Raw genomic sequence first — 19,010 nt, 5'->3', positions numbered from 1 at the left:
GAACCAAAAGGGTGCGTCATCCAAGGTATAGGTAGGGAGTGGGACGAGAGTATGGCTGGGCCACATGCCACGCCCGCACACGGCACCTGTGGTGGGCAGCTGCTGCTACAACTGACAAACGGAACATTACCTCTTGCTGCATGAAACAGAACAAATCATTCAGCATTATCCAGCATGGTAATCTTATTGTGGAATTTATATATCAGTATCCATAATGATATCTACAATGTGCAATGATTAACCTGTTTAGTTGAGGAAGTACGAGAGTATATGAGGTCAAGAAGAACCACACAGGATCCACACAATGTCAACACTTACAAATGATTCCTCGTATTGTAGGTACTCCGGGGAGGCCTGGGGTCGGGGGTCTGGTGGAGGCGACCCTGGTGAGAACGGCCTCCCACATCTTCCTTCACTTTCATCTTGTATTTCCCACTGACCAGACCACAGGTCCATGATGGAGCCCAGCTTGGTGGCGTTGGCCAGACTCCCGTTCATAGTCTTCTCTAAGTCCTCACACGAGGACCTGCTGTTGTTCTCGGAGCCTGGCTCACTCTGGGTGTCCTCAGCTTCCTGTCGGAGCCTTGCAGAGTGAGGTGAGGGCACCGTCAGGTAGTTCATGCTGTTTGTGAGACTGTTGCTCTGACCTGGTGGAGACGGCGTCTTAGAAGAATCCTCGGTGGAGGTGACGATGATGGCTGGCAGTGACCAGAGGCGCGCCCGTGGCGGGGGCGGCGACATGTCCCGCCTCATCATCTGGTCCAGTTGCAGTGAATTCCGCGTAAACGCCATACGGGGCCTCGAGTGCCTACGTATGAGAGCTGAGGCTGTGGTAGTGCCCCGCCCCCGGGGCGGGTTCGGGATGGGACGGGGGATGGCCCCCGGGGGCGTGGGGATGGCTGGTGCTGGTGTCACATGCCGATTACTTATAACGTTTCGATCATTCTCTACGAAGGTTTTCATCTCAATGCTGTCGGTGCTGTCATTGGCGTACGGCCCGCCCAGCTCCTGCTGTGCCTTGTTGATGAGGAACTGCCTGAGGTCATGCGAAGTCCAGGTGTCGATGCTGGACCACTCGTCTCCTGCGCGGCCGTGCCCGGCCCCGCAGGCTCGCAATCGCTCCACGATAGTCTGAACCGCGCCGCCATCCTTCTTGGCGTCCTCACTTTCGCTTTCAGTGTTTTCTATTTCGCTCTCCGTGGTGATCCTATCACTCACGACCTCTTCCGAGTCCTGGCTGTCGGCCCGCCAGGTGACAGACTCGCACACAGACTCGGAGTGGTCAGCTTCGCTGTCGCCGTCATCATCGTCAGATTGGGCGTGAGGGCGGCACTGGTCCCTAGCCAGCAGGTGGTCCTCTGACTTGTATATCTTCTTAATGGTAGGCACTGGATTCTTGTACAGACACACGTCTTCCTCAGACTGGGCGTCTCTCAGGGTGTACCCGCGACGCCCCTTCCGCCCCCACGCCCACAAGCGCCACACTCCTCGCTTCTCCCCACTCATCCCGCCTCTACCTCCCCACGGGTGCTAGTGTTTCTGTCACCTCGCCACGATGACGTGAATGATTTACAACAACGCGAGCCTAACTAGAGGCTTGGCAAGAAATGGTTCTTTCCCAACAAATTGATGTGTTTGCTTCCTATGACGACCAGAGACTGATCACACACAATGACCAGCTCTCAACAACTGCTGACAATCGTCCACATCAAAATGCATTATCGCTAGCCCGATACTATGTGTCTTATCAGCTATCTGAGCAGCGGCAGAAGGTGATCGTAAGGCGTGGACGCCGCCTGGAGACGCCACAGTAGCAAAGGAACACAAATACTTGTGGTCGTATAGAGTGATGATGAAAATAAGTTTTGTGTATCGCAACGTCGCGGCAAAATTAGACTAAACACTATTTTTTGACCATGTAAGTTGAGGTGTAGCAGACGGAGCGATGCTGAAGCATGGGAGTGAAAGTCCGGCCTCTGACAATTGACAAGTTGCAGGGGACCACACCTCGATAACCAGCCTCAAAGTAACCAACACAATACTGGCAGAAAAGTTTCATCTGGAAGTCTTATACATTTCATGACGAAAGTCCATGAAATGATCGTTCCGTCTGTACGTATGTATGTGATTCTTCGTGTAATATTTGTTAAAGCAAACTGTTAACTTGCTAACCACTTTATAAAAAAGGGTAAATCCGACGCACGTTTACCTATAGTGAACCACAGCGGCGGTGTCTCAACCCATGACTGTTACCTCTGCATGATGACCTACTTAAGACCCCATGAAAACCCTATATTCTGTCCGATATCGATGACAGCAGACGGTGGAGGTGGACGCTGGTGACAAGGACAAGGAGGAGACGCGGTGGACACTGGTGGTGGGAGGAGGAGGAGGAGGAGGAGTGCTTCGTCTCCCCTCGTCAAGTGCACCTATCATGTGACGGCTACGACCCCATTTGCCATTCGTTTTAATCAGAGAAACGTCTGCCGTGTGGCCGAGCCTGGACAAGATATTTGTGGGTGGGAAAGACCAAGATTTGGGAAGGGCGCAGGAGTTCACAACAGCAGCTTGAGGCTGCAGTGTCTCAACCTCAGATGTGCACTGTAGAAAATCCAAAACATTGTTGCCTCTCTACACTTGTCGACTAATGGCGGAAATGTGAAAGTTATGTTTTACGTAAGTCTGTGAGAGGAGAGGGAAAAAAATATTACACCGTTCATTATTCTTGAAGCTCTACGTGTCACGCAGTTTATCTTGAACTTATTGCAATACACCACGCGAACTTTCCACTACTCAGGTGACTTCGCAAACCATTATAACAGTTGTTTGAATTCTTACTGTGGTCAGTTCGTAAGGCCAGCTTACTGCTACAGACAGCGTCATGAGAGATTCTCCAAGGTTGATGACTGATTACGTCACACCAAGCAGTTGGCCAGCCACAACACGTCAACAAATGAAACTTGCTCTCTGGACTGTTCATATCCTCCTCCGGGTCCTCCTCGCACCACACTTACTGTTACTTCCCCTATGCACTACAAGGGTACCTACAATATGTGACGCCACTGCACTGGTATCACTCACGGGTAACGTACGATCCCAAAGATTGTGAGGCACTGTAATCTTGGCTAGGAGGATAGGTAAGGCACTGATTCCTAGGTGGGAGAGGTGAGCAGGAGGAGAGCAGGCTGGGAGTCATATGACCTGCTTGGTTCTCACTAATGACTATCGCACCACTTGCTCCCACAGCAGATTCATTACGTCTCTACAACCTTAATATATTATACTTTTTATAAGGCTTGTCAAGTGTCCCTGTCATCTGATCGTGTTGCTGAGGTGTCCAGTTTCATACGTGTCACGAAAATTACAGAGATGATCCTGTCTGTTCTGAGATTAAGTCCGTCCCCATGGTACTAGTGGACGAGGATGACTCCCGGGCCGCAGCACTCTCCTCTCAGTAGCACGGGGGTACCTAGCTGGGACGTCATCCTGGTGTAGGTACCAGCGACGGTCTCTGAGTATTGCTCTTCTTCTGGAACAAGTTCTCCTCCAGACAGGCATACCTCACATCACTATACACATCCTCAGTCGTCGATGATGACACATGCGTAGGCTGCAGTAAACTCGTCAATCACCGTCCAGGAAGTGGAAAGCCAATGATTATCAAACTCTAGGATCGAACAATTATCGTCCCAGATATGCTGGGCCGGCCAGATGGTGTGGCGCGACCGCTATGAACCACTGCAGTGTAATAATCTGCCATGACCTGGCTCGGGATAAGTCCGGACAAACACGCTGGTAAGGCCCGATACGTTGCTGACCAGCGGAACAAGGCAGAGTGAAGGTGAAGGCCAGGACGGTGGAGGGAAGGTGAGCGTTGCAGGGATGTGTTGTGTTAAGGAGCGAGGCAGAGCACATCCGCCGCCCTGCAGCCTGCACCACCAACTACAGCTTTGATCCGGCAGCCGCGCGCGACTCCCGCCTGCTGGCCCGCGCCGCACGCCGATTTCTCCGCCCTAGCGTGTCCTCCTGCACACTAGGTCTACCTCTCACACCCATACATCTGGACCTACACCAGAACGTCTTATCTACGTGGACGTCATCGTTGTTCCCGAGTGCTGTTGATATGATCTTGTGTGGCGATACACGAGGTGTGGCAACAACAACAACATGCTCTACTTAATATCAACACAAGATATTGTGAGTCAAATATAAGTCGCTCTGGAGCCTTCCTCCCAACGTGATGCCAATCTTTACTATTACTGAAGTAATATACCCAGTATGAGGTGATGACCTGCTCACACATACCCACCACCTAAACCCATCGTCACGCCCTACTCGTCCACCCTGGTCTACCATCACCACTTACCCTGGTCTACCATCACCACTTACCCTGGTCTACCATCACCACCCACCCTGATCTACCATCACCACCCACCCTGATCTACCATCACCACCCACCCTGATCTACCATCACCACCCACCCTGATCTACCATCACCACCCACCCTGGTCTACCATCACCACTCACCATGGCCGGCCACTACCACCCACCCTGCCCCACCACAGCCAGTTGCCCCTCCGTGGTAATGTCTATAATCATAAACACAGGGACTACGCATGTGAGAGTGGCAGAAGACGCGGATCAGGTGGCTAGCAAGTCTGCCACATGTTACCCAGACTGGCCGTTGTGTTTACACCCCTGAGGACCAGCGGCTCCACCCGCCGCTGACTCTTGCCTGCCTGTCATCTGGCTGATGCAGCAGGAAATTCCTGAAGGGAGTAGTTGTCCTGGTGCCCCAAAGCTGATGACCCCGGCCCCTGGCTCCCGCAGGACCCCTCGCCAAGACATATGTCGCCATGCGGGAGTATTACCAGGGATCGCACAGGATGGAAACTGGGGTGTTTGTGGTCGTGGTGGCTGGGGACATCCAGCGTGGTCGTGTCAGGTGTGACGTGCATGACCAGCCCTGCCCTGCCACACCTCACCTCACAGCTGGCGTCCAGCCTAAATATAAACTTATCCTTGTAACAATGACCCAAGTGCTTGGCATAGCCAGGCCTCTCCTTCAGAGGCAGTAAGGTCGACTGCCCCGAGTCCACAACGCCCATTACCAACCCTGACGACCCCACAGGTGGCACCTCCCAGCCGTACACCTTACTCTTGCCTAATGTCAACCAACTGTCCCACCACCACACCACACCACACCACACCACACCGCCTGCTTCTATGTACTACCGTCTTACATGATAACATGTGCAGGAGGGAGGGAGGGAGCGGCGTATACTTCTGCTGACCACAGAGAGGCAAGGGAAGCTGGGGGATCAAGGCAGGGCTCAGCCATCATCTTACCCAGGAGGGGAGGGGATCATCACCCTGCCATCGGGTCGAGACCCATGGGTTGGCAGATAACGTGTACCGCCCACTGGGGGGCCACCCGCCCGCCTGCCGCCCACCTGCAAAGCACAATGAGGTCAATACTTGCCTCTTCCCTGTCGCACCCACCACACTCGACTTGCCTGTCGCACCCACCACACTCGGCTTGCCTGTCGCACCCACCACACTCAGTCTACCTCTCGCACCCTACATAGTTTACATGTCAAATTTACATTCAACTTTCACAGCCAACAACTTCTAAACTCGACCGTCGCACACATGAGTCTTCATATTCAGCTGTGAAACTCACGAGCCTCCAAAGTCAGTTCTCGCGCCCATCTACTTACAAACTCCACCTTCGCTCCCACCAGCCTGGAAATTCAACATTCGCACCCACCAACCTCCAAACTGAAGTATCACACTCACCAGCCTCGAACCTAACCTGTCAAACAAACTTTCCTTCAAACTCACAGCCGCACCAGCCTCTACACTCATCTATCGCACCCACCAGCCTCCACACCACGGCGTACACCACACTACGACTCTTCTCCTCATCCTGGGCAGCAACATGACAGTCGTAAACATTCGTCAGGTCCGGACCTGCCTGGCACACGCTGGCCGTCCTCGTGCGTCACTCATTACTGGCACAGGTGGAGCCCGTGTATGAGTGTGAGGTGTGTGCACTACGACATGAGGAGATGACGATCATTCTGTTGTGAGGTTGGTGACGTCACTGCCCAGCTCACGACGGTCACCAGGAAACATGAGGCACTACTGGTAACGCTGACGATAGGTAGGTACTACTGGTAACGCTGAGGGTAGAGGTACTGTGGTAAGGGTCGTCTTCAACATCTCACATGTACCAATGATGAAAGCTACTGGTAACAAGCGGGGCTGATGGTGGCGGTGATGTGGTAGGTCGTTGTGGTGGATGGTAGTAGTAGGTGGGGGAGGTGGTAGTGGGTAAGGTATGAGGTGAAGTAGAACACGTGCAGTATTGTAGTACAGGTGGAGGTGAAGTAGAACACGTGCAGTATTGTAGTACAGGTGGAGGTGAAGTAGAACACGTGCAGTATTGTAGTACAGGTGGAGGTGAAGTAGAACACGTGCAGTATTGTAGTACAGGTGGAGGTGAAGTAGAACACGTGCAGTATTGTAGTACAGGTGGAGGTGAAGTAGAACACGTGCAGTATTGTAGTACAGGTGGAGGTGAAGTAGAGGGTTGGTGGATAGTTCTACACAAGCCCTGGCAGATGTCGCTCCTCACTTGACCCTACCATACATATTGTGTTGCGTCACGCGTCACGTGACCACATTACTACTTGTCCTCACAGTTTGTGACGCTCCACGAAGGTTGTTATGATGGACAGGAAACAACATCACACACACCAACCATGGCGGAGTAATGTATGATAACTTTCCACCCCAGCAGCAGCACCCCAGGCCTGGTCAACAATCTTAATATGTTCAGTATATTCTTGCAAGAACGGTACCAACACTATGTCATAACACACAGGTACTTTAGGATGGCGAAACACACATTTCCAATAATCAATCTACAACTGTGAGCAGAGTTAACCTGTAATGGTTGTGAGAGGTGATGGTCAGCGTCCAGGTCTTGTACCCAAGCGGCCCAGCTGGAAAGTTAGGCAAGCGGCCTTGTGGTGAGGCAGACGGCGCTGCCTCAACCTGCTAACACACCCGCCACCATCATTCAACATTACCACTGTACAACACACAACATTACCACTGTACAACACACAACATTACCACTGTACAACACACAACATTACCACTGTACAACACACAACATTACCACTGTACAACACACAACATTACCACTGTACAACACACAACATTACCACTGTACAACACACAACATTACCACTGTACAACACACAACATTACCACTGTACAACACACAACATTACCACTGTATAACACGAGTGTGTGTGTGTGTGTGTGTGTGTGTGTGTGTCGCCGCACTTGGTCAGCTTCGGATTACAATGTGAGTGAAAAGTCACCTTCGGCGAGGCTGTATCATCATCTGATGATAAAAGGCAAGAACAATCCTGTCTTGGAAATTCTGGTTGTGGTCGACTCCACATTTCCCTGTTTCTCATTACAGCGCACCCTCTAACACACACACACACACACACACACACACACACAGAGGAACATATATACACACGCACAAACTAACATTTACAATGGCCATTGGTGTCACACACGAGACGGTGTGGTCATACTTTATAACCCAAGGTATGGGCAGAGGTTGGGTGGTCAGGGGTACAACCAGTAGCAGGGCAGGGTGGTACGCCAGCCTGGCGCGGCCATGGCTCACCCAGTGAAGGGCCGGGATCTGACGCCGCCATGTCGTCCCACACGCCACCACACACTCTGCTTGCCAAGCTTTCAATTTTACGCCGGGCGGCGAATTTACTGACTAGCGCCTGGGAACACTCCGACAGTTGAGGATGCAGTCCTACCACCACCGCTTGTCCAAATTACCACGCTGCTACCGCCGCCACCACCACCAACACCACGACGCTTGCCAGGGCAACGTGAGACACTACACACCTCCTGCAACCACTAATCTCAGTGCTAACTATCACCTCCGGCCACCTACCACCGCAAACACCACACCAACACACACCACCTTCAACCTACCACCGCAAACACCACACCAACACACACCACCTTCAACCTACCACCGCAAACACCACACCAACACACACCACCTTCAACCACGACTCTGACACATGCCCTGGATGACATCCCACATTATGAAACTAAGTAGCCACACTTGTGGTGCAATACAACGACCCTCTATTAGATCTACGGAACCGTAATTCGTGAAATACGCGCTTCGAGATATCGTTACTCCAACCAGCTACAACACCTGAAGCAGTCCATCATCAACCACTGATATGGGACACTGGTGGAGTTGAGAGGATTGAACAAACACACTCCATCCATTCCCTTCGATGATCATCCTACAGTTACCTCGCCATCATCTGCCACAAACTCCCCCACCTTGACACCACCTACCCACAGTCTGGCCCCATCACCCTCTGAGTCATTATATGAAGTCGCCAGAAGTTACACGTCCTCAACACACAAGGCTCATCTACACCCACACACTCATCTATGATACTCTACCAGCAGCTCTCTCTCCCTCACCTGAATAACCCGACCCCTCTGTTGTATCATCATCGTGCAGGAACAACCCGACCCTTCTGTTGTATCAACATTGTGCAGGAATAACCCGACCCTTCTGTTGTATCATCATTGTGCAGGAATAACCCGACCCCTCTGTTGTATCATCATTGTGCAGGAATAACCCGACCCCTCTGTTGTATCATCATCGTGCAGGAATAACCCGACCCCTCTGTTGTATCATCATTGTGCAGGAATAACCCGACCCCTCTGTTGTATCATCATCGTGCAGGAATAACCCGACCCTTCTGTTGTATCATCATTGTGCAGGAATAACCCGACCCCTCTGTTGTATCATCATCGTGCAGGAACAACCCGACCCCTCTGTTGTATCATCATTGTGCGGGAATCAAAGTGTTCCGCTGATAACGGGTCTTCAGATTTTCCCGAAATACCGAAGTCAAGCCGACAATCTCTCAATATTTGACGACCCAACACCCACATCTGATCCCCAGCTTACTTTGTGATAGTTTTGTGGTTAACTGGGCATCCACTGATATCACAAGTTCCACACACTCTTGGCAGTTTGTTATTACGAAAACCTTCCTGCCTCGTTAGGCCTTCACCCTCACTGACTTCGCCAGACAAGTCCACCCGCCAGGCATGACACAATCATCAAGACATGGCTGCGGCCAAATCGCATCCATGGCTGGCGGAGGTGCGAGTAAGCGTCGTCAGGCCGGACGCTTACTAAGGCCATCTCAACCTTCCACTCCCTCACCTGTGGCCTACATCGCCCTCTAGGATACCCATGACAGCCACCACAACGGGACCTTAATCAACATCTTCACTATGAGCAAACCCGTCGTCATATACATCAGCCTTGACTCGAACCCCAACCCACTCCTTATCTCTAGCCAGACCTTAGCCCCCTCCATAGTGTTCATCCTACTCAGCTTCTCGGCTGGGCTCTCCATGAGACAGTAAGTTACAATGACCACTTCAGCATCGTCATCAAAGCTTCCACACGTCATCTCTTAAAGTTTTCTTTGGCTTAAGACACTTGGCTTGCTTACGCCTGAACACAGGAACATCTACGTTAATATCACTTTTCCCAAACTGACCCATGCCTCTCCCGCTTGCTCTTCCTTTTTCTCCACTACTACTACTACTACTACTACTACAAATGATGCAGGCAACAGCATACAAGATCATTCTCGAGCCTCTCATACCACTTATGAAAAGACGACCAACACAACTGTTCTCCCGCCTCATCACCATCACTTCATCCCACACTGAGGGAAGAAACTGCTGCAACTATTCCCACCACCACCACCATCATCTGTCACCTGAGATCTCTCGTTCCCTAGCTCCATTTCGGCATCACAGCCAAATCGAAGTCAGCCGAGCTTGTCAACCGCGGTACAAGAAGAGCCCCAACCCAACCCAGCCCAACCCAACCCATGTGAACAGCATCACTAACCATTAGAGTGTCAGCCAGTGTTACCATAAGATGATCTCGTTAAACCCCTTAACATTTTAGTCTCACTTCTACATTATATTTTCTCCGTATCCTCAATCAACCATTTATCGTATATAACACATCTCGCACCCGATGGCAGATACCGCTATAGTCTGTCTCCTAAGTTGCCACCTTCCCATCAACCAGTCCTGATGACACATTGTATACTGATAACACTCCACAAGTTGCATAATCTGGGAATCTCACCTACCACACAAGGGCGGCCACACTTTTCTACACAGACCTCTATATTTACCATAACTCAGCCATACTGCAGCCGATGTCCATAAAATCTGGCATGAGCATGACGCTTCCATGCCCTACGGTCTCCATTTTTGCCCCGACTATCTTGGGCAAGTCTTTATGGTAAATGGTCACAAGAACAAATGGAAACGCTCAATCTGAGCTTTCTGGTGTTTCTATCTGCCAACATTTATATTTGGCACAAGTACGTCTTCCCACATGACATACTTCTGACTGCCATTTTCAACTTTCTTCTGAGGTTAAAGGTCACCAACTACCTTGCCTCTCTGAATACCACTATTTGAAAGAGGTCAAAGTTCACAGGAAAGGCACAGTCTTAGTTTGTGGGCTATTTTATGTAGCATATCAGCCTACGCTGATGACAAGTGAGACACAGACACGCCCCACCATGACCCCTACGTACGACAAGTGAGACACAGAGACGTCCCCACCATGACCCCTACGTACGACAAGTGAGACACAGAGACGCCCCACCATGACCCCTACGTACGACAAGTGAGACACAGAGACGCCCCACCATGACCCCTACGCACGACAAGTGAGACACAGAGACGCCCCACCATGACCCCTACGTACGACAAGTGAGACACAGAGACGCCCCACCATGACCCCTACGTACGACAAGTGAGACACAGAGACGCCCCACCATGACCCCTACGTAGTCAGTTACAGGTACGTAGTATGTGGCCCTGGTGAGGCTGGGCACAGTGATATTGTGAGTGCTTCCGGCGGGAAACATATGTTCATGAATGTTACCCTACTAGTTATCTATCATTATCATATTGAAACACCACTCACACACACACACACACACACACACACACACACACACACACACACACACACACACACACACACATACACACATACACACAACCTCTCAGTACCACTTCTATCGCCAACCAACACACACCCACCTCTTCATGCCACGTCACTACATCCTCCAACACACAAACGTAAAATAAATAAATAGATTCTGGCGTGGAGATCACTCACTGTTGGATATCATTGTCTTGTAAATGTTGTGCTCTTAAGAAGCCTTCAGATATACTTCTTTCAAAATGGGACACAAGATAATCACATAATTCATGCACGATACAACTTTATCTCGTTTACCTTTCTTGACCTTCTCTCTCCCTCATATATATATATATATATATATATATATATATATATATATATATATATATATATATATATATATATATATATATATATATATATATATATAATTCTTATTATCATAATTTCTAACATCATTTCTACTACTATTATCATTACTATTATCATCATTACTATTATCATTACCTTTGCTACTATCATCACTATTATCATTATCTTTACTACTATTATCATCACTATTATCATTATCTTTACTACTATTATCATCATCTCAACTACTATCATTATCATTATCATCATCTTAACTACAATCATCATTGTTGCAAGACATCTTCACGAAGCACCAGCAGTTTTAAGGCTGTGCTACAGCTTGCAGCAAGATAATGATGGATTCCTTAAGAGTGAGTGAGACGTTCCTCGACAACAGATTATCAATTTTATTCTACTGACGATCATACAACACTGCCAAGGGCGACTTTCCCCTCACAACAGTGTAACCTTATGCAGACTGAATCCAATAACACACACACACACACACACACACACACACACACACACACACACACACACACACACACACACAAGGTTAAGAGACGGGGCAACACGAGAGTAAAACTCTCTCCAAGTAGCACAAACATTAATCACACACACACACACACACACACACACACACACACACACACACACACACACACACACACACACACACACACACACACACACACACACACACACACACACACACACACACACACATCCAACTGTCACGCATATCGCACCGAAACTAGAAACTATCATTCACAGTGAAGCAGTATACACTACTCCATGGTTTACCTGGACCGCTTCATCTGGCCTTAGTTCAGCCCATCAGCAGCACGTCGCCCCACATATACCACACCAATACAATTATTAATATTGAACACACGCCTCTCGCCCTCCTGACTGTACCAGACCTGATACCACCTCCACTCCTTCTTCCTGCCCCCCCCCCCCCTCAACCCACTTCCCACACAGACCCCCTTCGTCAGTCTCCCTTCGCTCGCCTCCTTCACGTATTACCTACGTTCCAGTGCTTGTGCATCTGTGATTTCATCTTTGCACTCTTTCACGGCGGACTGTAGCAACAACAGGTCCTACATCTTGGCTGTAGGTAGTTTAGAATGCGGGCAGCCACGTCTTGAGCTACAGTAAGTTGGCTTTGACGATAGTTCTGAGGTCATCAAAGGTCAATTTCAAAAGCCTTTTAAATCACACTTAGTTGAACGCATTAATCAACACCAGGCGACACAGCGGCCTTAATTAAGATTATGATGACGGTCCGCCAGGCAGGATGGCGCACGGGTCCCACACCTCGTCGGGGACATGAAGGCCAACAAAGGCCATCTTTCAAGGTTGACAGTTACTACAGCTCAACTCCGGGCTAACCACAACCCACTTGCTGACCACAATTTCCATTTTCTTAACCGTCGACCTTCAAGGTCAAGTGAAAGCTGACCAAGACCTATTCTCATTTCAGTCTTCCACAAAATGATATAAAACTTGGCTTTATATAAAGCTTTATTATAACGTGCTACGTGGGTTAATGCAGTTAGCGAATATATATATATATATATATATATATATATATATATATATATATATATATATATATATATATATATATATATATATATATATATATATGTGTGTGTGTGTGTGTGTGTGTGTGTGTGTGTGTGTGTGTGTGTGTGTACGTGCGAGGTATCGGGGTTATCACACGTATGAGTGGGTAGTGGGGGGCGGCAGGTGGGGAAGATGGGAGTGGGTGTTCCTACGGAAGGAGAGGTTTTTACCACACAAGGGTAAGCTGTGGCCTGGGGACAGCCTACGCGCCTGGCCCGCCTCCTGCTCTGGGCCACACACGCCTACCTCACTCCACCCAACACTCCTTCACACACGAATACACATGCCTTCACCCATGAATACACATGTCTTCACACACGAATACACATGTCTTCACACACGAATACACATGCCTTCACCCACGAATACACATGAAAGGAAATGTAGAAAACAGATGGGAAATGAAAATATATTGAGAGAATCATATTGTGTTGAGGAAAGAGGAAAAAAAGTACAATATTGTAGTATGGAAGGCCCGGGGGTGGCATCTACGTTTGAAGATGTATTATAGCGTAAGCCAGATGACGACCAGCAGCCTGGGTCAGTACTGGCACGGGATGTTACTACCGGCTGGCACAGGTAGGGAGTTGGCCCCCTTGATGGAAGAGGAGCGCTATGGTCGACCACATGGGCCACAGGTGAGGATCCTAGCAACGAGACCCACCGGCCACACACAACCTGACACAGCTTTACCTGGCACACGGCCTGGCTGCACCAGGCAAGACTCAGCTCGCCATCAACCCATACTTCAGTTACCTCCTCTCACACCTCCCCCGACCCAGACAAATATAACAATGACATAACATACACATGGAAGTAATATCAAACAACAACAAACAACCACCCTCCCAGCTCAGTCTTAAACTGCAACCCACCAGAGGTACACACACACCAGTAACCACACTCTCCAGACAAATACGAGTCACACTCTCCCGCTTACGTTCAGGGTATCACTACAACACTACAAATATCCCGACGTATTCCTAGACTCTGTCTACCCACGATACAACTACCGTCAGGACAACACCGGCCACTTGCTACTCACCTGCCTCTCTGAGCTCAAACGCACATCAACCGGAGGACGTGGCCAGCTTCCTGGGTGCCGTAGGACTCTCATAAGTATAGTTTCCCACATTATCAAGGTAGTGCTACGAACAGAGGATGAAAGGTAACCACAGACTCACACTTGTCTGCGTGTTCAGGACCCGAACCCCCTAATGTGTTTCCTTTGACTAATTCCCTCCACTTGTGGCATCTTACCCGCTACATCATGTATAAGTGCACATGTATTTTCATACACAAGCATAGTAATACATAGTCATGTCAAAGACATCATATAATGTCTGGATTAATACAATAATGGTAGGTAGTGACCACTATACGGTTAAAGGAACCTTTAATTTTCCCCGGAAATGTGGCGGTCCTTTGTTGTGGCCAACTTCCGGGAAGGTGGTGCCTGAGGGAGCCAGGGTCGTCACCAGGTCATGCAGCAAGCCAGAGCCAGACACTCACACACCGCCATGTCAGCCCATCATCTACAGAGCCAAACACTCACACACCGCCATGTCAGCCCATCATCTACAGAGCCAAACACTCACACACCGCCATGTCAGCCCATCATCTACAGAGCCAGTAACAAACTCAAATCGACATCTCTTTTTCCTCAAATGTTTGGGGCCACCCGAGGCAGGTGGCCCACTACCAGGTGTCGCGGGGCCTGCTATAATGCTGTAAACTGAGGCTATAACTCTACCAGGCTGTGTGTGTGTGTGTGTGGCTGTGTGTGTGTGTGTGTGTGTGTGTGTGTGTGTGTGTGTGTGTGTGTGTGTGTGTGTGTTGAAGGTTGCCACAGTGAGGGCGGCCATGGTCCCTCACTACCGTGTGAGGGCGGCCATGGTCCCTCACTACCGTGTGAGGGACGGGATAGTGAGGGCGGCCATGGTCCCTCACTACCGTGTGAGGGACGGGATAGTGAGGGCGGCCGTGGCCCCTCACTACCGTGTGAGGGACGGGACAGTGAGGGCGGCCGTGATCCCTCACTACCATGTGAGGGGAATACAGTGAGGAGCCCTTCACACCCTCACCACCGTCGTGCTCAACAACCTCAGACGTGTGTTCTCCCACCTGGACAGCAGCCAAGCATACTTACAGGACAAAACTGTTGTGAGAAGATCAATAGATGATGACTGGGTTAAAGGTGTACACAGAGTTACATGACCGCTACCCTCACCAGACTGGAAGGTGTCAGGTACCAATATGGTTTGGAGAGATGATTGGTCGACTTCATTATCCTTATGGAGACTCCAGCTACATGACCAGTCTACACCAGACCAGACCAACATGACCAGTCTACACCAGACCAGACCAACATGACCAGTCTACACCAGACCAGACCAACATGACCAGTCTACACCAGACCAGACTAACATGACTAGTCTACACCAGACCAAACCAACATGACCAGTCTACACCAGACCAGACCAACATGACCAGTCTACACCAGACCAGACCAACATGACCAGTCTACACCAGACCAGACCAACATGACCAGTCTACACCAGACCAGCATGACCACTAAACCCAGCTACACAAGCACAGGTGCTGGGTGTGATAAGTTCCAATCATTCTGAAGTGATAATGTGACCTCTAGTGACCACCAGTTGTCACGAAGCATTATCTTAACCAGTGACCATCAAACGTTGGTTATGATAAGTTTCAGGACAATGGCGGTTCTTGTAAGTAGACTCTCCAGCATGTCTGGTCTGGTGAGGTAGACAGTGACCCTCATACTGGCATGAACAACTTCTGACACCTGGCGGAGCCGAGGTCACCAGACCCGCCACGTGTCGACCCCACACTATGATGGTTGGCGCTATTTCACGACGGTGACCCAGGCCAGGAATCAATGAGGCCACCCACTCAGAGGCTGGTTGGTGGCTGGCCTGCACCCACCCAGCACACGACCGACCCCTGCATACATTACCTTACTCAGCCATCACCCGCTTCTCCTCATCCACGACCAACCAGCCAATACCCAACAGTAAGGTCATTCGCTCACTACACTCATCTTGAAAGGTCAGTTATCAACAGATGACAACACAATGGAATACAAAGGAACTCAAACAACAAAAGACCATTGGGTCCAGTTCTGGTTGTTTGTGATGCGGGAAATTACATTAAAAAAAACATAGAAACAAGTAACAAATGACAGTTCCCAGCAACCTCTTGGGAACCATCAGTACTTCTATATGACGCGGGAAGGCTGACAAGATGGAGGGATCAGTTGGTGAGGTAAGGGAGGGAGGTTTACGACGTGTGGCCGTCCGGGAGGGAGAGATAAGGGAGGAGGACTGAGTGAGTGTACAGGAGTAAAGACAGAAGCCACGAGTGGCACGAAGATACACTGTGAGTGGCACGAAGATACACTGTGAGTGGCACGAAGATACACTGTGAGTGGCACGATGGTTGTAGGACATGTATACACATCGCCAGTCATAACAGTGTACGACACTGTTGGTGACAGTTAACACTCACACACACACACACACACACACACACACACACACACACACACACACACACACACACTGTTCCCGGTAAGGTCGTATATATACAGCAGCCACCCGCGATGACAGCCAAAATACGCATCTTCGGAAGGAAATGTTAAGGAATCTCAGAATCCTGTGTCCAACATGACGACGCCGCCACGCTGGCCTCACCAATGACACTTATTTTCAGTCCAGTTTTGTGAAGACATTATGAGAATGGAGGACTCGGGCAAGAGTGCAGCAGTGTGGCGGGCAGGACCGCCCACATCTTACTATTGACAACATTCTCGCATGTCCTCAGGTAATAACATTAACATATTTCTTTACCATCACTTAAAACCTAACATATACCATAGCTATCATAAGACCATCCCAGTCATAATATATACGATGGCTTTCATAAGACCATCCCAGTCATAATATAACGTTCACCTCAAGACCTTCATATCCACCACTTCTGCCGTCAATTAGAAAGGTCTGCTGTTGGGCTCAGAGACACACCAGACCCCCAGAAGGCAGTGTTTCTACAACCGCTACCATATCTACCTCACTGTTGTTTACCGTTCCATTTTTGTTTGATGGGTGAGGGGGAGTCTGGTTGTGAGGCCATCATGTCCCCGTCAATACTGGATGGGTGTGTGTGTGTGTGTGGGTGTGTGTGTGGGTGTGTGTGTGTGGGTGTATAAGAAGCTGACCACACCACACATGATAAAGCTGTCACTATAAGGAGGGTCAGGGTACGACCACAACCACAACCCACCACATTGTGCCACAGGATTTCTGAAGTTGACCCCATCATAACCCATAATGATGATAACTCATAAATATGGTTTTCGTATAATGAGTCGGAGGAAGCACTACCACTGCCTCACTCTAGCTAAACATATGCACGCAGATCCAGAGCGACAATGTCTGCCACAGCCAACCTGGAGTTACTCTAATAAATGAATGAAAATGTAAACAATGATGATTAATGAATGAAAATGTAAACAATGATGATTAATGAATGAAAATGTAAACAATGATGATTAATGAATGAAAATGTAAACAATGATGATTAATGAATGAAAATGTAAACAATGATGATTAATAAATGAAAATGTAAACAATGATGATTAATGAATGAAAATGTAAACAATGATGATTAATGAATGAAAATGTAAACAATGATGATTAATGAGAGAGGCAGAGTGTGTTAGTATGAGGGTCCCCGACCATCCTGTGTCCCCTCCATGTCATCATCACTGGACGCCAACACGGATACCACACCACAACGCTTGCTACTACTTTAGTGGTACACATGACTATTACCCCAGGGGCTGTACCAAGCAGAGCCTGGCTGGTCACCTGGAGGAGGCGTCGACGAATCATGAGCCTGGCTGGTCACCTGGAGGAGGCGTCGACGAATCATGAGCCTGGCTGGTCACCTGGGGAAGGCAACTTTGGTAACCGGGGGCGTGGCTGGTCACCTGGGGAAGGCAACTTTGGTAACCGGGGGCGTGGCTGGTCACCTGTAGGAGCCGACCTGACCAGGGTTGACGTCGTGCAGGTCCAGCACTCGTGTTACCACCAGCCAGCGATGTCGCCTCCATAATAACTATTGATCTACTGTGTAATGTTCTGCCACACCCACCACCACCTGCCACACCCACCACCACCTGCAACACCCACCACCATCTGCCACACCCACCACCACCTGCCACACTCACAACCACCTGCCCACACCCACCACCACCTGCTATCTCCAACACTACCACAATCATCAGTTTCGTCTACCACCATCACCATCATCTTGTACTGACGTAGACATATAACCAGAGTGACAGGTGATGTCGTAGCCACACATGAACACAAGAGAGATTTTACAGACAACAAAAAACTATTCGGCCTCACAGGTTTGGAAACACCACAAAAACTGGGCAGCTGGAGGAGGTATTTCACACCGAGATTAATTTCGTCAGAGAATATTTCTGGTAGCGACTATCGCTACGTGAGGTGACCACACACTCACAACACAGCCTCCTAACCTGGCCTGGAGGTGGGCAGGGGGTGAGGTAGGCCACGTGATAATCACATTTCAACAGCGGCAACACAAAGACCGGGGTCACAATGAACACGATCATCTGTAATGATCACCAAACAGAATGACGCCGAGACTCTCTCTCTCTCTCTCTCTCTCTCTCTCTCTCTCTCTCTCTCTCTCTCTCTCTCTCTCTCTCTCTCTCTCCTCCAACTAGTGTGACGCGACGGCCGGGTGAGGCAATGAGGCGTAAGGCAGATGAGGTAGCGTCCGTCAAGAGGACAAGATCCTCCACGTAGAGTGAGTGATGGTGACCCGTAGGTCGTGCACCACAACCAAT

General features: G+C 49.5%; 1 protein-coding gene across 10 annotated transcripts in view; it reads right to left on the bottom strand.

Moving 5' to 3' along the window:
- The window catches only part of LOC139759640 (chloride channel protein 2-like), a 235,064-nt gene that overhangs the window by 56,631 nt on the left and 159,423 nt on the right, over positions 1-19,010 (bottom strand). For 2 of the 10 annotated variants that reach the window (XM_071682018.1, XM_071682020.1), the window contains exon 2: positions 319-647. The exons of 5 other annotated variants lie outside the window; for them this stretch is intronic. In XM_071682018.1, coding sequence (XP_071538119.1) covers positions 319-647 — 329 coding nt within the window. Of the gene's footprint in view, positions 1-318; positions 4,369-19,010 lie in introns of those variants that run through there. 3 more of the 10 variants (XM_071682019.1, XM_071682017.1, XM_071682016.1) reach the window with 3 other exon arrangements.

Source organism: Panulirus ornatus, chromosome 33 (assembly GCF_036320965.1).
Source record: "Panulirus ornatus isolate Po-2019 chromosome 33, ASM3632096v1, whole genome shotgun sequence".
In the NCBI taxonomy this organism is placed as follows: domain Eukaryota; kingdom Metazoa; phylum Arthropoda; class Malacostraca; order Decapoda; family Palinuridae; genus Panulirus; species Panulirus ornatus.
Note: the sequence above shows the minus strand (reverse complement) of the source record. Positions and strands in the feature narration are given on the sequence as shown.